The sequence below is a fragment of the Hippocampus guttulatus genome, chromosome 8, assembly GCF_054856545.1.
Source record: "Hippocampus guttulatus isolate MCC_2025c chromosome 8, RoL_Hgut_1.0, whole genome shotgun sequence".
NCBI lineage: Eukaryota > Metazoa > Chordata > Actinopteri > Syngnathiformes > Syngnathidae > Hippocampus > Hippocampus guttulatus.
Window position 1 is genome coordinate 23,584,994 of NC_141268.1, and position 16,313 is coordinate 23,601,306.

General features: G+C 54.6%; 1 protein-coding gene across 3 annotated transcripts; it reads right to left on the reverse strand.

The window, feature by feature from the left end:
- Positions 1 to 217: 217 nt before the first annotated feature.
- myh7ba (myosin, heavy chain 7B, cardiac muscle, beta a) lies at positions 218 to 15,941 on the reverse strand. 3 transcript variants are annotated; one of them, XM_086116800.1, is made up of 43 exons: positions 15,912 to 15,941; positions 15,609 to 15,745; positions 14,641 to 14,744; positions 14,415 to 14,558; positions 14,182 to 14,338; positions 14,065 to 14,092; positions 13,797 to 13,893; positions 13,087 to 13,179; positions 12,910 to 12,973; positions 12,157 to 12,255; positions 11,985 to 12,088; positions 11,782 to 11,920; positions 11,579 to 11,697; positions 10,621 to 10,770; positions 10,357 to 10,527; positions 10,107 to 10,286; positions 9,901 to 10,033; positions 9,745 to 9,815; positions 9,285 to 9,372; positions 9,091 to 9,208; positions 8,615 to 8,738; positions 8,407 to 8,543; positions 6,710 to 6,965; positions 6,369 to 6,611; positions 6,067 to 6,243; positions 5,760 to 5,905; positions 5,586 to 5,676; positions 5,118 to 5,507; positions 4,923 to 5,049; positions 4,237 to 4,355; positions 3,980 to 4,176; positions 3,721 to 3,904; positions 3,479 to 3,644; positions 3,271 to 3,395; positions 3,025 to 3,140; positions 2,498 to 2,690; positions 1,918 to 2,121; positions 1,716 to 1,841; positions 1,469 to 1,639; positions 1,260 to 1,364; positions 1,053 to 1,148; positions 481 to 615; positions 218 to 368 (listed from the first exon to the last, which is right to left on the reverse strand). In XM_086116800.1, the coding sequence occupies exons 2-43, from the start codon at positions 15,703 to 15,705 to the stop codon at positions 357 to 359; spliced, it is 5,796 nt and encodes a 1,931-aa protein (XP_085972926.1). In that variant the 5' UTR covers positions 15,706 to 15,745; positions 15,912 to 15,941; the 3' UTR covers positions 218 to 356. The 3 variants fall into 3 exon arrangements, with proteins under 3 accessions (XP_085972926.1, XP_085972924.1, XP_085972923.1); XM_086116798.1 differs by lacking the exons at positions 13,797 to 13,893; positions 14,415 to 14,558; positions 14,641 to 14,744; positions 15,609 to 15,745; positions 15,912 to 15,941 and adding an exon at positions 13,260 to 13,283 and having other exon boundaries at positions 14,182 to 14,268; XM_086116797.1 differs by lacking the exons at positions 13,797 to 13,893; positions 14,065 to 14,092; positions 14,182 to 14,338; ... (2 more) ...; positions 15,609 to 15,745; positions 15,912 to 15,941 and adding an exon at positions 13,260 to 13,497.
- Between the last annotated feature and the right edge of the window lie 372 nt (positions 15,942 to 16,313).

Below are 16,313 nucleotides of genomic sequence, written 5' to 3' on the forward strand. Positions count from 1 at the left end.
CAGGCCGACGTTCTTTTACCCGCGAGATGCCGGAGGTGTCGCGGGTCGCAATTGTATCTCTACATCGTGGAAAACGATATCTTTGTCTGAGTCACGCTGGGCGCGTTGAAGAGCGCGCACCCTAAAGTGCTCCTCTTGATTAGCGATCGCATCAGTTTGCCCTTCATTTTTCTTCCTTAACGTTCGTTTGGCCAATAAAGAAAAGAAAGAAAGAATCTCTACTGTAGGCATTTATTGTGGGCTTCCGAGCTATTCACATTGCCATTTTTCTCAAGTCTTAATTTGGTCGCTTGCGCGCCGTCCATCCGAGCTGTTGCAGCTGGCCGTCCGGGTGACGCCCACACGCGGCCCCGTCATCACTCGGGAAGCTGAAACGGAAAAGCCGAGACTTTATCGCGCGCCCGTAGCGCATGCGTTGATACGCCTAGCTTTATCCGAGACGATTCCTAGAAATGTGCTCAAGGGACGCGATGGACCAACCTTTCCACCTTGGTCGCGTGTGCGGACGCGTAACTTGTTGACTTGCGTTTCGGCCACGTCGGCCCTTTCCTCGGCATCGTCCAGCTCGTGCTGCAGCTTCCTGTACTTGGACAAGTTGGTGTTGGCTTGCTCCTCCTGAACGCAAGGACATTCAACAACGCGCGCGTAAGATTATTTTCACATGCTTGCACTGTTATTTGGGTCACTTGTGAGAAAATGCCAAAAAGTGACTCCCCAATAAGTGCCTGACAAAATGTAGTGTTCCTGGGATGGAGCCTTGGTGAACCACCACTGTGATTATTACTTGTTTTAACCCTAAAAGTAAAACACCACGGCACTCGACTTAACCCTCGAGTCCAGGAGAAGCGAATCCGCTCGCCTTGATTGTTGTAGCGGTCTCTGCACTGTACATTTTGTGAGCCGTTTTAGTAACCTACTTTGGTTTCTTGACTTTGTTCTTGAACGTCTCGGACTCTTTTGTTTGCAAATGCAAAATTGTAATTCTGTGAGGCACGGCGAGTTCCCTTGGCGCTCCGTGAATCAAGTTGCCTCGGCGCGTGCCGTCAACTCACCGCTTCCTCGGCCACTCTCTTGTAACTCTTCACTTTCATCTGCAGTTTGTCAATGAGGTCCTGCAGGCGGACGAGGCTCTTCTTGTCCTCCTCAACCTTTCCCCGGCCCCCCGAAAACATTTCAAAGACAGCGGCGACCATTTGAGCGCCGCACTGGGAACGGGAACGCCGGCACCCCGATGCGCGCGCGCCGACATCCAAGTTTACCTGGTAGGATAGCTCTTTGACTCTTCTCTCGTATTTGCGCACCGTCTTCTGTTGATCTTGGCTCTTCTTTTGCTCCGACTCCAGTTCACTTTCAAGTTCTTTCACCTACGAGCAAACGAGGAGTCGCTTGGAGCAAGCAAAGTCGTCCGGTGGGGAAACGTGTGTCGCAGCAACTGGAAAAGTGGCGGCACGTGGGCGCGAGCTCTCACCCTGGCCTCCAGCTTCTGGAGCTGCTTCTTGCCGCCCTTGAGGGCGATCTGCTCGGCCTCGTCCAGACGCATCTGGAGGTCTTTGACGGTCTGGTCCATGTTCCTCTTCATCCTCTCCAGATGGGCGCTGGTGTCTTGCTCCTTCTTCAGCTCCTCCGCCATCATGGCCGCCTGCGACAGAGGCGGCGCCGGTGTTAAAAGGGAGCTCGACGTCCAGCTCTGCTCTGGGCACTTCTGCGCCGCTTACATCGGTGATGGCCTTCTTGGCCTTCTCCTCCGCATTGCGGCACTCCTGCACGGCATCCTCCACCTCGCCCGACAGCACGCAGAGGTCACTCTCCAGCTTTTTCTTTTGGTTGATCAGCCCCGTGTTCTGGAGCAAAAGAGGCCGTCGTTTCAAAAAAGGAAAAACACGCTCCCGCCGGGCCGCGGCGGGCGCGCCCGCTTACCTGCGAGTGCAGCAGGTTGACTCTCTCGCTGGCTTCCAGCAGCTCGTTCTCGGCGAGCTTGCGGGCCCGGTCGTTCTGCTCCAGGAGAACCCTGAGCTCCTCCGCCTCGGCGGCCAGCAGGTTGTTGCGCCGCTCGGTCATGGCCGCCTGCTCCTTCAGCTCCTCGTTCTTGTGAACGGTGTCGTCCAGCTCCATTTGGACGTCCTGGCACAAGTCGGAGGAAGTCGCATTGGCGGCAAGTCACGCGTAGGTCGCAAGTCATCACTTCCGAGCTTCAAGCGACTGCGGCGAGATTAAAGCAAGTGGAGTCGTGTCCTCCGCTATCTTTGGTTTTGGATTGCTCAGTCGCAGAGTGGTTGGAGGTTCGATTCCTCTCCGGCGCGACCGTCTCCAAGTTTCCTTGAGCAAGATACGGACGGAGCCCCCGTCCGTCTATGAGCTTGGGGTTTTGGCAATTCAATGCATAATCAGCGGAAGGTGGCCCGGTTAGCACGCACAAGAGAAAAAGTACTTCTCTTAGTCAACCCCCCCCCCCCCCCCCCCCACAAAGTAAAGCCCGGCGACGTGCGTCTATTGTCACCTTAAGCTGAACCTGCACGGTTCTCAGGAGTTTCTGGGATTCGGAGGCCTGCCTGTTGGCGTGGTTGAGCTGCACCTCCATCTCATTCAGGTCTCCTTCCATCTTTTTCCTCAGGCGCACCGCCTCGCTGCGAGACCTGGCCTCGGCATCCAGGGTGGCCTGCATGGACTCCAGCGCTCGCTGATGGTTACGGCTGCAAAGAGAAAGAGCGGAAGATGGGCGCCGGGACGCGTGCCCCGCCGGCAGAGAGCTCAGGCCCCCGTTGACCTGAACTGAAAGAATGTTGGGCCCCAAGGGTTGGCCTATTTTGTCAATTTCCTTCAAAACATTCAGCGAACGCGATGGAACCTGCGGAGGATAAATCGAGCGGATGCGCTCAACGCAGAGGAGATCGACAAAGAACCTCTGAAGAATGGGAGACTCGGAATTAAAGCGCCATCTCCGAGTGTCTGGAAGGCATTTTGTGGCAAAAATGTGACAAGGAGGAGGAGGAAATGCAATCCATGATGGGATGGAGTGGAACGTACCGCAGGCTGTCAAGTTCTTCGTCCTTTTCTGCCAACTTCCTGTCAATGTCAGCTTTGATCTGATTCAACTCCAGTTGGATCCTCAAGGTTTTGCTTTCTTCGTGCTCCAGCGCGCCCTGAGACACAAACGCAGCAACGGCAGTCAGCAGACAGCGATGACATCCGCGCAGGTGAACTATTCTGATGCACTTTGCGAATCGCGCGCCGGAGGGGAAAAACGTCCAACGGAAGCGTTTTCACATTTACCTCGGCTTCTTCCAGTGCAGCTTGAATCTCACTCTTCTCCACGTCGAGACCCTTCTTGATCTTTTCCAGTTCCTGGATGGTCTTGGCCCCCTGGCTGATTTGATCGGCCAGGTCGGCGATCTCCTCTAAGGGACCGACAAGCCGCCAACGTGAGCTTCTCGATGCGAGCGAAGCCCCGCGCCCCCCGCGCCGCGTGCCCCCCGCCTACCTTGCAGGTTCTTGTTCTCTCGTTTGATGGTCTCCAGATGATCCAAGGTCTCCTCGTAGGAGTTCTTCAGTTTGAAGAGCTCGGTGCTCAGGCTACGAGACTCTTTCTGAGAAGCTTCCAGCTCGGTCTGGCACTCCTCATACTTCTGCTTCCACTCAGCCAGCACCTGTTCGAGAAACGGAGTGGAATTTGAGACGGAGCGGAGCCGCGGCAAAGGTCCGCGCGTTCGCCGGGTACCCTACCCTGTCAAAATTGCGCTGCTTCTTGTCCAAGGCGGCGGCCGCGGCGTTGGAACGCTCCAAGTCGATCATCAGGTCTTCGATCTCCGTCTGGAGTCGATGCTTGGTCTTCTCCAGAGAGGAGCACTTGGCGTTGGAGGCCTCCATCGTCTCCTCGGCCTCCTGCAGACGCGTCACCAGCTTCTTCCTGAGGACGTGGAGTTGCGAGTCAATTGTCAAACAAAACGCCTGCGGGGGCTCATTTCCAAAGTTTGTCACCCACTTGGCTTCCTCCAGTTCTTCAGTCCTCTGGATGGCGTCGGTTTCATACTTGGTCCTCCACTGCGCCACCTCCGCGTTGGCCTTGGACAATGCCCTCTGCATCTCGGCCTTGGCCTCCTGGTCCTCGTCGTACTGCTCTCTTAGGAGGTCGCAGTCGTGGCGAGATGACTGGAGGGCGTGCGCCAAGGCGTTCTTAGCCTGCAGAGAGCAGTCGTCAGCTTTCGCAATGCAACTGCACTGCCGCCATCAGGAACTGACCTTTGTCTCCTCCTCCAGCTGCTTCTTGAGATCCTCCACGTTTTGACCGTAGGAGGTCTTGGCGCGTTGGAGTTGGGAGACTGTGGAATCGCGCTCTTCCAGCTTCCTGCCCAGCTCGGCTGCGTGGGTTCAGGTACGCGCGTTACCATTGCCGGCCTCGCGGCGAACAACTGCCTCTGTCGTTTGGCGTTAGGCGCTAATCTCGGCTCTTCGCGGCCTGACGACATTATCAGAGGTCTTTGAGATGGTCGCGAGTCCTTCAGTCTCGGCGGTGACGCGACGCGACCAACTCAACAGTCACGAAAGGCGCGTGGAAACACTGGTGAGAATGTTGGAGCGGCCAAAAGAATCTGGTTGTCGTCTTGTAAATCGCGACCCCCCCCGCAAAGCTCACAATGGCGGTCAAATCTCAAGCTGAGACGAGGCCGCGACTGGAAAGTCTTGAGCTCGTTTTTACGTGTGAGCGGACGTGAGCCGATACGCAATTGCGGCGATTCATTGCCCGGTTCTTGTCAGGGAGAGAACGTGGCGACGCCAGGACAGAAAGTGCCACGTGACAAGCACAAAGAATGCACTCCCTCCTACTTTTCTCCACTTCTCTGAAAAGGCTAGACTTGGCGACGCTCCGTTGACGGCCATGATCAAATGGAGCGGCGCGTTTCAAGATGCCGATTGTTTTTCCTCACCACTCTCAGCCTGAGCCCGGGCCTTGTGGGCGGTGCTGTCGTTGAGCTGCCTCTGAAGCTCCTCCACTTTGGCTTTGGCCTCGCTCAGTTGATCTTCGTAGAGACGGCACATCTTCTCCACGGTGGCCTGCCGGCAAGGCGGGGGATCAGGCGGCCGCGGAAAGGGGAGGGCGCGTGCGGCGCGGTTCTGCCTACCTTGCCTTTGGAGAGCTGCTCCACGGTGGAGGCCAGGTCGTCGGCCTCCATCTTGGCCTCGCCGCGCTCTTTCTCCAGCTTCTGCTTGACGCGCTGGAGGCTGTCAATCTGCTCGCTCAGCTCGGCCACCGTGTCGGCTTGCTTCTTCCTCAAGGCGGCCGTGGTGGCCTCGTTGTGCAGGATGGCTTCCTCCAGGTCCCGCCGCAGCTTGAGGAAGTCGGCTTCTCTCTTTTTGTTGATCTCGATCTGGACCGAGGTGGCCCCGCCGGCCTCCTCCAGGCGCTCGCTCAGCTCCTCCAGCTCGCGGGCCGCGTCGCCGCGCTGCTTCTCCACTTTGGCCCGACAGGCTCGGTCCGCCTCCAGCTCCTCCTCCAGCTCCTCCGTGCGCGCCTGGACCAAAGAGAGTCGTCGTCGTCGGCCTTCGTTTCGCCAGCGAAAGCGAAAGCTCGGCGTCGGGCCGACGCTTACCAGCAGCTCCTTGATTTTCTTCTGGAGCTGGCTGACCAACAACTGCTCGTCGTCTATTCGCGAGCTCATCTCGTTCATTTCAAAGTCTTTCCTGGCAGACGTTGACATGGGCGTAAAACACGGAGGCCTCGCGGCCGGGGGGCTCTTCGGCGGGAGCGTTTCAGCCGGACTTACTTTTTCAGCCGCTCTTCCGTCTGCCGTTTGTCGTTCTCCAGATCCATAACGGATTCCAAAGAAAGTTTAAGATCTCCCTCCAGCTTTCGTTTGGTCCGTTCCAGATCCAGACGCAGCTTCTTCTCTTGTTCCAGGGAGCCCTCCAGCTGTCGGGACACAAGACCTCCCTTGTTTTTGTTTTGCTTTGTCAGAGCGCAACGTGCTACATTCCCCCTTTGCCATCGACAAAAGCAAATTCTTCCGCTCCGGCACTTTCCCGCAGTCGTGTACCCGATACACGTGTCGCCAACGCGTGCGCGCGACTTACATCGTCGACTTGTTGCTCCAGCTTGGTTTTGGCTTTGGTCAGAGAGTTGACCTTGTCCTCTTCCACCTGCAGGTCATCCAGCGTCTGCTGGTGGGCCTCTTGGAGAGCCTTCTTCTCTTTGGTCAGCTTCATGATGGTCTCATCCAAAACGGCCATTTCCTCAACCAGGTTCTTAACCTGCGACAGAAAGCAGAAGGACCTTCCAGGAACGTGGATTCCTTGGCGCGCTAACGGTCTCGCCCCGCGCCGCTACCGATGACAAGCGAATATATGGGCGGGCGTTCACACGGGGGCGGTGTCACCTTGTTCTCAAGGGCATGCTTCTCCTTCTCCACTTTGGCCAAGGTCAGCTCCAGGTCGTCGATGTCTTTCTTCAGCTCGGCGCACTCGTCCTCCAGCTTGCGCTTTTTGGCCATCAGATTGGCGTTGGTCTCCTCCTCGTCCTCCAGCCTCTCCAGGAGCTCCTTGACTTTGGCCTCCAGCTGGATCTTTGTTTTGATGAGCAGGTCGCAGCGGTCCTCGGCGTCGGCCAGATTGTCTTGCTCCTGCGGGCCGCGGCCGAGAGAAAAGGAAACGCCCGCTCCGTGACGTTCTCCATCGACAAGCGTGCCAAAGTGCGAACGGCTCGGCGATGAACGCGTACCGCCTGCAGCTGCAGCGAGAGGTCATTCTTCTCTTGGATCAGGCTGACCTGCCGCTCCTCCAGTTCTTTCCGCTTGACGTCGGATTTCTCCAAGGCCTCCTTGAGTTGCACCATCTCCTCCTTCAGATTGGCCAGCTCCTTCTCGGTGGCCGCGCTCTTCAGCAGGGGCTTGATCTTGAAGAAGAGCTTCATCCAAGGCCAGTGCTTCACCGTGTTGAAAGCCCGGATGTTCCACTGGATGATCATCAGGGCCTCCCTAGCGTCAGGAAAATACAGGACCCGTCGGCGGACGACGAGCGGCCGGCGAAGCCCAAAGGCGGGCGGGGTCGGCTCCGGCGCGCCCGTGGCCCTCGTGCGTGCGGCTCGAGCGGTTCCGATCGTGGATGGGTGGGCGGCCTCGTATTTAGAAGCATGCTTAGTGGATATCGAATCGAGAACTCGTCATCGTATGTTACGGTCACATCGTGTGACCATTTTTCTGTCCTTGCTGCTCGATGCAAAAGTGGGTCAAAAATTGGGTTGCGCTCTTTTGTTGCTGTTATTGAAGGTCTCGTTGGTATGTTTGGGTCAATTGACTTTTCTCCCCCCCCCCCCCCCCCAGTGTACTTCCAACAACAGCTGCTCCTATTTTTGAAACGAACACAGGCACACGCACAAAAATGTAATTCTTTGAAATAGTTCAAGCATGCAAAATAAGAGTTGATTTTTACACGTGTTGTTTTCAAGCCATTTTTGACAACTACAATTCAATCATTTCTTTACGTTTTCTAACCAAGACGTCACTTGGATCACCCGCTGCAGTTCGCCGAGCATTCGAATATGTGTTGCTTGACAGAGGCACGCTACACTCGCTGGATACCGAAGCCGTGTTGCAAAATTTGCGGCCCGCTCGTGAAACGCAGCTCGTTGCATTGACGCGTGACCGGCGATGTCGCGCTTACGGCTTCCCCCGACGAGTCAAAGGGAGACGGCTCGAAGAGTCGCGCGTTTCTTTATTTAGTGACTCGCCCTTGACGCTCGGTCGCCGTAACCACGCGCGCACGCGGAGGGACGCGACGGTGTGAAACGATACGGCTCACGCCGCTTTTGATGTTGGGCGACCGACCCGACCGGGTTAGCGGATTGATTTAGTCTCCGCGGGGGCGGCGTCGCAGCGGCCTAAATATGGAGCCGCGAGCCAGCGCTCAAGGTCTTGCCGTCAGTGTTTAGAGGGTGAATTTTAGTGGGTGTGCGCGCGCGCCCCCCGGGCGGCCGAATGAGGGCGGGGGAGCCCATTGCATTTTTGCCATAACTCGGCACCCCTCAAAGGTGAGCGTCTGTGTTTTTTTAGCAACCTAAAGCCCGCGCCGGGCGGCGGGCCTTAATCCTCCGTCGCCCGCCACGCATCCCGTCAATGCGCTGGCTTGGAAGCGCAGGCGCCGCGGACAAAAGCGGCCGGGGGCCATCGGGCATGCGAGTCGGGGGCCGCCGCTTGTATTTTTAGGGAGCCCCCCCCCCCCCCCCCCCGGCAGCTGCCACTTGACACATGTCGCCATGTGGCTCCGAGGGCGGCGTCCGCATTGTTTGCTTTGCCCGGAGCCGGTGGGGGAGAATGGCCCCGGAGCCCTTGCGTGCCGCTCGCACGAGCGCGAGGGGGCCGCGAGACCGTCTCGGCAAACGCTCGGTCGGCCTTTGGCCGGAGGTCCTCCTTGTTTTACCTGCGTTGGTTCATCAGCTTCAGATACATCCTCATGATTTTGCCTCGAGCGACTGCCTGCAGCATGGTCAGAATTTTGGCCAAACGCTCATCCCTCATTTCCTCCAGATGGCCCAGCAGGCCCGCCTTGAAGAACACCTGTCGAGCAGAGAAGAGCCGTGGCTCCGCAGCCACGTCGCGCGAGAACCGAGCGGGGAGGCGCCGGCTACCTTGGTGTGTCCGAATCGATATTGGTTATGGTCGATTTCCAAGGAGGCCAGCAGCTTCTCGGCGCCTTTCCGGCTGTCCACAAACTTGTCATCGGGGATGGCTTGTGGGTTGAGGATACGGTAGCTGGATGAACGCAACGCCCAAAAAAGAGATGACGACGTCACGGCGTGTGCCCGAGGGTCTTGGCGTTTTCTTCCGTTCGGTTGTCTTGTAATACGCGCCGTATTTGTCCAGTGAGAGATTTAAAAAAAAAAAAAAAAAACGGGTCTCTTCGTATGGGCTGAACTCCAATTCTCAAACGACTATTTGACCTTCCTTGTGAATCGGCCAAAAGGCTCACGTTGGATGTCCACCGCCAAAGAGGAACACGGAGGACACGTTCACCGCAATCGCGCCGCATTTTTGTTGTCGGGAAAGAACTTTTGTTTTCCAGCTGTAGTTGGTTTGTTTGACCGGCGTGTCCGCTTGGACTCACCGCTGCTTGAACTCGCCATAGAGGATGCGATTGGGGAAGCCCTTTCTGCAGATTCGAATGCCCTCCAGAACGCCGTTGCAGCGAAGCTGGTGCAGCACCAGAAAGGGGTCCATGATGCCTGCGCGGTACCAAGACACGTAAAAAAAAAAAAACGGTTTCCCGAGTGCGCGCGCTGCCGTCAAGTGGAGCGTTACCGGGAGTCTTGGTCTCGTTGGGGATGATGCAGCGCACAAAGTGAGGCTGCGTGCTGCGCAGGTTTGTCATCAGCTTGTTCAGATTTTCCTGGCGAGAAAAAGCAGCGGTGAGATTTGCCTTGCAGGAAACCGTCTTGCACGTCGTCACGTACTGCGCGTATGCAGATTTCTAAAAAGAGAACATCAAAGGGCGGCGGAAACAAGAACGAGCAACCTTTTGCACGATATCCTCAGCTACCGAGATACAATTGTTGTTTTCTTCTCTGCGCGCACACCAGACGGCTTCATCGGCGATGACGCGAGGGAGGAGCCAGCACAGACTTAAAGTGATGTTCATGTGATCATTGCCCTAAACATCACTGCAAGTCTTAACTGCCTCCGTCCCGGAGAGCTCCTCCGATGCTCGGAAAAGGCCTGGGAAACGCTCGCCGGCAGCAGAAGGCTCAGCGCGGGGGCTCACCTTGTGCAGCTGAGACACCGTCTGGAAGGAGGCCGCCTTCTTCCTCTTCTCTTTGGCGCCGGTCTTCACATCTGCGGCGGAGCCGACGTTAGTCGGCCCGTCACTTCGACCGGGGGGGGGGTAACAGAGGCTCCGGCGCGGAAGCCTTCGGCTCACCTGAGTCGGACCCGACGTAGTTCTCGTAGAGCGAAGCGAGCAGCTTGTTTGCCGACTTCTTGAACACGCTCACCACCGTCTCGTTCAGCGGGTCTTTGTTTTTGTCCAGCCAGCCGAATATATTGTAGGGCACCTGCCAAGGGTGCAAATGTTCAACATGCTTCCGATGAGAAGAAGCAAACCGGGGGGGAGAAGGCGCCACTTACCACTCCGGCATAATGGCCCAGCTCAAAGTGGGCTTCATACTTGCGCTTCTTGTCCGGGCGCGGCTTTTGGAAATTGGGAGACTTGCCCAGGTGGTTGTCAAACAACTTGGCTTTAAAGCTGTTGTCCGTGGCTTTCGGGAACATGCACTCCTCTTCCAGGATGGACATGATGCCCAGAGGCTGCGGGACGGCACGCGGTGAGAAGAACGCCACTCGGTGGACGCGCGGGCCTTTTTTTTTCTTTTTCTACCTTCTCGATGAGATCGATGCACGCTTGAAGGTCCAGGCCGAAGTCGATGAAGGTCCACTCGATGCCCTCGCGCTTGTACTCCTCCTGCTCCAGGATGAACATGTGGTGGTTGAAAAACTGTTGCAGTTTCTCGTTGGTGAAGTTGATGCACAGCTGCTCGAAGCTGTTGAGCTGCAACGACAAACGCCGACGATGACGCGGGCCCGTGGCGTCGGCGCAAACGCGCCGCCGCTCTCGAAACAAACCGGGCGCCCGCCGGCTTACTTCGAAGATCTCAAAGCCGGCGATGTCCAGCACGCCGATGAAGAACTGGCGGGGCAGCGAGGTGTAGAGGGTGCGGTTGATCCGTCCCACCAGCCACTTGAACATGCGGTCGTACGTGGCTTTGGCCAGAGCGCCGACAGCGTAGTTCACCTGCGACACAAGCGCAGACACCGCATGGGCGGCTGCCGCTGACGCGCGGACGGGCTGCTCCGGTCCCTCGCGCCAGCGGGCTTATTTGCATCAACAAAAATCAACCAAACGCCTTCTAGATGAAAATTGGAGAAAAAGAAAACTATTTGTTCGTGGGGGGAAAAAAAAAAGGCAACAGCGCTTGAACTAAGTGGCGGCACATTTTAGGAAGCGAACGAAGACGAGAGTGAAAATGGTTTCTTTGTCACTTCTTCCGATGCATACGCTGTCAAGGTTCACTTTGCATGGATTGTTTTGGTATGACTATAACTGAAAAAGAATGTTTAGTCGCTTGGGAATTGTAGTTGATGCTACCTCATGACACAATCCCGAGTCGACTTTCATTTTTCATCATGTACTGGATATGTTGTGTTGTGTCATTTTGACTTCAAAATGGCGCCGCGAGAGTGGCTGCCTTTCCAGCAGCTCCTATATTTTCTTGTTCTACTTCTTCCTTTCATAACTTTGCTGCTGTGAATCGGGAATTTCTCCATTGCGAGACTAATAAAGGTTTTCTTATCGAACATTTAAAACAAAATGTAATCCTAAAACTAGCAGCAATTAAACAAAAAATGAGTCATTCAAAAAAACTGTAATTCACTCCAAAAAAAACCTCACGAAGGCTCGCCGTCTTCAAAGGGGCAAAAGTCAATATGAACCAAACACTAACTGAAACAATCCTTCTGAGCCAGGCTTTCTAGTCCAGGGATCACGTGCTTCTTGCGACGTGTGCATGTGCGTGTAAAAAGATGCGCTCGTGCGTCTTTACCTGTTCCACATTCTGTCCCTTGACCACGTACTCGTTCCCCACTTTCACCCTTGGGTGGAGGAGGCCTTTGATGAGGTCAGCTGAGCTGACCCCCATCAGGTACGAGGCCTTGTCCGCACCTTGAAGGAGATAGATGGATATGTACGGTATGTTTTTAAGATCAGGACCCCCCCCCCCCCTTCCGCTGTTGCGGGCTTGCTTACTTTCAGTGCCGTCCGCCTCGGCCTGCTCCTCGCGCTGCCTTTGCTTGAACTTCATGTTGCCGAAGTGCATGATGGCGCCCACTATTTTATAGCAGCCGTACTTCTCTTCCGGCAGGAAGCCGAGGACGTCCATGGCGCGCTGCGGCGGGGGGGGGTGATCTGGTTATTTCGAGCTGGCCCGACCGGGAGACGGAAAGGCTTACATCGGTGGCCATCAGCTCCTGTCCGTCGTCCAGGTTCTCCACAGTGGTCACACCCTGAGAGCAGAAGTGGTAGTCGTACGGGTTGGACGACACCAGCAGCATGTCTGCAACAAAAGAGTTTGGAATAAGGCGTCGTGTCCGACGCATTTCGAGTCGCCCATCGCGTCGGCACCTAATAGTTCGGGTTTCTTCTGCGACATTATCTGGTAGTAAATGTGGTAGCTCCTTTCGCCCGGCTGCTGGAATATCACTCTGGATTTTTCCAGAAGGTCTGAGTGGCAAAGAGAGAAAGAGATGCGATGAGGTCAACGAACAGATCCCCGCTCTCCAGTCAACGTGTCAATGTTTCAGACTGTTGAAAGAAGTACTGTGAGGCGCAACGGGGATCACGAATGACACCCGGAAGAAAGGCTGAAATTTTTGCTCTTTTCGATTCCCAACCATCCATTCGCCCGTGACTTTTCTCCCTCCTTTAATCTTGCAGGCTCCCCGGGAGCTGGCGCCAATCGCAGAGCCACTAAATAGTCAGCTATCAAACATTGTAAGAAGTACGATGTCGGCAAGGGCTAACTAGCACCTGCTGGTGCCGCTTCCCCCCCCCCCCCCTTTATTTTCGAACGTTGCACACATGAGAGCCAAAAGGCACGGAGTGCGTACAGCGTCTTCTTCCTCCTCTTCCATTCGTAACTGCGCACTTTGCTCGCTGAGGGGAAGAAAAGGTGATGTGGAGGCAATCGATTTGAAAGAGGCTGCAAGCCGCCAGTCATATCGAGACCCGCTTAGAAGTCGCCTCCCAAAAAAGAAAAAAGTTCTTGCAACCTTGACTTTTTGGAACCACCCGAAACCGTCGAGCCGGTCGTCGGCGCATGCAAACAAACGATTGGAAACTGTCAACAACCTGCCTAAGATGAGTCGGCCAACTTACAGATATCAACGTCAGCGGAAGCAAGTTTGCCGGTGGGGCCAAAGTGGATCCTGATGAACTTTCCCTGTGGGGGGGGGGAGCCGTGTTTGTCACGGAGCGCATGCAACGCAAATACAACCAAGCGATGATGAATGCAAAGGGCCCGGCCCGCAGGCGGGGTCTTTGGAAAACGCTCACAAAGCGGGATGAGTTGTCATTCCTCAATGTTTTGGCATTGCCGAACGCCTCCATGGCGGGGTTGGCCTCGATGATCTGATCCTCCAGAGTCCCCTGAGAGACAAAAGTCCGATTGGGGTCAATCATCGCGCGCCGTTTTCCTTTTAAAGAGGCTCCGTGCTGTTGTCACTCACCCCAGTCTTGGTGGCAGGACCTTGCTGCAAGTCGCCAAGAAAAAAAAAAAAAAAAAAAAAAAAAAGGTCTGAGAGTGACATCGTGTCAAGACTGACGCTATGAGACTTTCACAACAAGGGAACATCATGTCCAATAGAAGCCGTTCGTTAAAAGCAAAGAAAAAAAAAAAAAGACATCCACATTTTGTATGATGACGTGTCGGGCAGGGGAGGGGGGATGAGTATCAAACCACATAGGAATGTCAAAAATCCAGGAAAATATTTGAATCAAAGCAAAAAAATGAAGGCAAAGAAGAAAAAAAAAGCCCATTCCAAATTCAAGAATAGAGCATCGCAAAAGGGGCTGCAAAGCGCATGAGGGTGAAGACAAGATGAGAATGGAAATGTAGGGGAGTACAATACGGGATTCCCGCCATGGAAAAATTCAAAAATCAAAATCAGGGCAAAATGGAAAGCAAAAAAAAAAAAAGAAAAAAAAGGATTGAAAAAGGGAGCAGGAGGAGGAGAAAAAAGGTAGAGTTGCCACGTTTGTCTTACTGCTTTCTTAGCAGAGGTTTCCCCAAGAGCTGCCACAATGGCAAAATACTGAATGACACGTTTCGTGTTGACAGTTTTGCCAGCACCGGATTCTCCGCTAGGAGTGTGAAAAACGACAGGTGAAGCAAAACACAACCACACGCGCTCGTTGGGAGAGACTGAAAAACAACGTGAAAAATCCTCGCAAGAAAAACGCCTCGGCCTACACTTGAGCTCCTTTCAAAGAGCGGCTGGCCAATCTGTGCGAGCGGCGGCGGGGGGGACTTACGTGATAAGCATGGACTGGTTCTCCCGATCTGAAAGAGAAGGAAGAGTCGCCGCCTTCGCCTTCACGCACAAAGTGCCATCTCCGTGCGGCGTGTGCGTGTGCGCGTGAGACGCTTACTGCGCAGCATGTCATTGTAGGCGTTGTCTGCGATGGAGTAGATGTGCGGGGGCGCCTCCGAGCGGCGTTTGCCCTTGTAGGCGGCGACCACGGGGGCCGTGTAGACCGGCAGCCATTTGTACGGATTCACCGTCACGCAGAAGAGCCCCGAGTAGGTCTAAAGGCCGCGGCGGGACAGCACATACGGTCGGCGGGTCGGCCAAAGGTCCCGGCCCGCCGCGCGCCTCACTCACGTAGATCATCCAGGCCGAGTAGCGTCTGCGCATGTTGTAGAGGACCGAGGCTTCGTTGAGATGCGTCAACATGGCCATGTCTTCGATCATGTCGTACTTGGGCGGGTTCATCTGCTGGATGTCGCTGTCCTTCACGGTCAGAGTCTGCGCACAGGCCGAGCGGACGCCGTGAGGTGGAGCGAGGCCCTCGCGAGCCAAGGCCACCTTTGGCACCCGGGCGCCTTACCTTGCCATTTTTGGTCTGAACCACCACTTTGTCCCCACTCAGCTCCTTGATCTCGATCTCGACGTACGCCTCTCTCTCATCGGGGATCCACGCTCGCTTCTTACCTGGGGAGACGGCGGACCGCGCCGATGAGTTCAATGTGGGGGGGGGGGGGGGAGACAAGGCGTGCGCAAAACACATCTTTGCGTTTCCTGTAAGACGGCATTTGGAACAACAACTTCAAAAGCGCAAGCATCAAATGAAATAGTTGACTTGCTTTTCCCGGATCATCTCCAATTATTGCAAGGCCTAATATTGCTCTCGGGAGCCACTTCTGGTCCATATATCGATGAGTCATGCGGCCGCACTGTCCAAATAAAAAAATAATAATAATCATAATGTTGGGGGAACTCCAAATTTCTAGGGCACCAGCTTGGATAACATTTGAAGTTGGGCGAGTCCACTAACTCTTGTACAAATTGGCTTTCCTGCATTTTATAAAGAAACAAGAGTTGACGTTGTCCCTTTTATTGAACCCCACCTGAAAGATTTTTATTTTTTAAATGCTTGCCTTGCTCCGCTTCACCAATGTTTTGGCAAAAGATATCGTCAATTTATAAGTGAAAGGTTTTCCAAATTAGGCCCAAAAATACAAGTAGTGCTTTTTTTTTTTTTACAGTGTACTATAGTTGGACTAAATGGTCAAGTAATATTACTACCAGGTGTACATTGTATGATATATTTCTTAATCTTAAGTGGTTCTCTTTCTTCATGTCAAGTATTTTCTACTGTCTTGCATAAAAACCGAGTGACATTTGCAATATTACGCTCGTATGAAAAAACAACAGCATTTCGCTGTACAGGAACTTTTCTGACACTGGATTGTTGTTGTGTTTTTTTTTTTTGGAAGAACCCCAAAGTGGATCGCAGTAGCTTTTTTTTTTTTTTGTGCGTGGAATTTGAGATTGTGGAAGGAGAAGGAGGCCTACCGTCAAAAGCGACAGTTTGCACCGTCAGTTGCTCCAATTCCGACTTGCGTAAAAAGGACGCCGCTTCGCCGAACTCTTTCATGTCAAAACGGGACATGTTTCCACCTTGCCGACAGCCGGGCCCACGCGTGCCGTTCCTTCGAGCAAAACACAGCAAATGGCGTTAGGGTGTTATCGCTCGATACTTCTTTCGAAAGCAAACGCTGCGTAAAACCTCCTAAAAGAGCAACTCGAGATGACCGCAACGAAGACCGGTTGAATTCAAATGGAGCATTTCAGAAAAGTAAACGGAAAGCGACCCACCTAGGAAATGCAAAGAGGCGTCCGCTGACTCGCCTGGGAAATAACGGCGAGCCGAGAGGCGGCCCGCTTTATAGCGCGTCGTCAAGGTCACGGGTCGGTGGACATTTGTCCCTCATTAGCTTGTGCCGCCTCCCGCGGCGCTCATTGGTGCCGAGCGCCCGTCTCAATCGTCACAAAAGGAAAGCGACGTTTTTGTCATTGCGCTAAACCGAAGCGGGCTATTTCTGGTCGCCGTGCGCTCGGAATGCCGCGTTTGTCGCGGCCGACGCAAGTCGAGGATGTTTGGGAGCCGCTCGCTCCCGCGCACTCTCAAAAGGAGAGAAGAAAGAAAGGCCTCGGGCCAAACAGCGCCGACGCCGAAGAACGCACCGAGGGGTTTTGTTGCGTCGTTCGCCTTGAGAG

Excerpts from the sequence above, each read along its gene's own strand:
- myh7ba (XM_086116800.1), bottom strand. The coding sequence starts at position 15,705 with ATGTCCCGTTTTGACATGAAAGAGTTCGGCGAAGCGGCGTCCTTTTTA. Across the intron at positions 13,894-14,064 it reads AACCAGTCCATGCTTATCAC|CGGAGAATCCGGTGCTGGCA; the intron begins GTAAGTCCCCCC and ends TCACACTCCTAG. Across the intron at positions 1,149-1,259 it reads TCAAAGAGCTATCCTACCAG|GTTGAGGAGGACAAGAAGAG; the intron begins GTAAACTTGGAT and ends GGCCGGGGAAAG.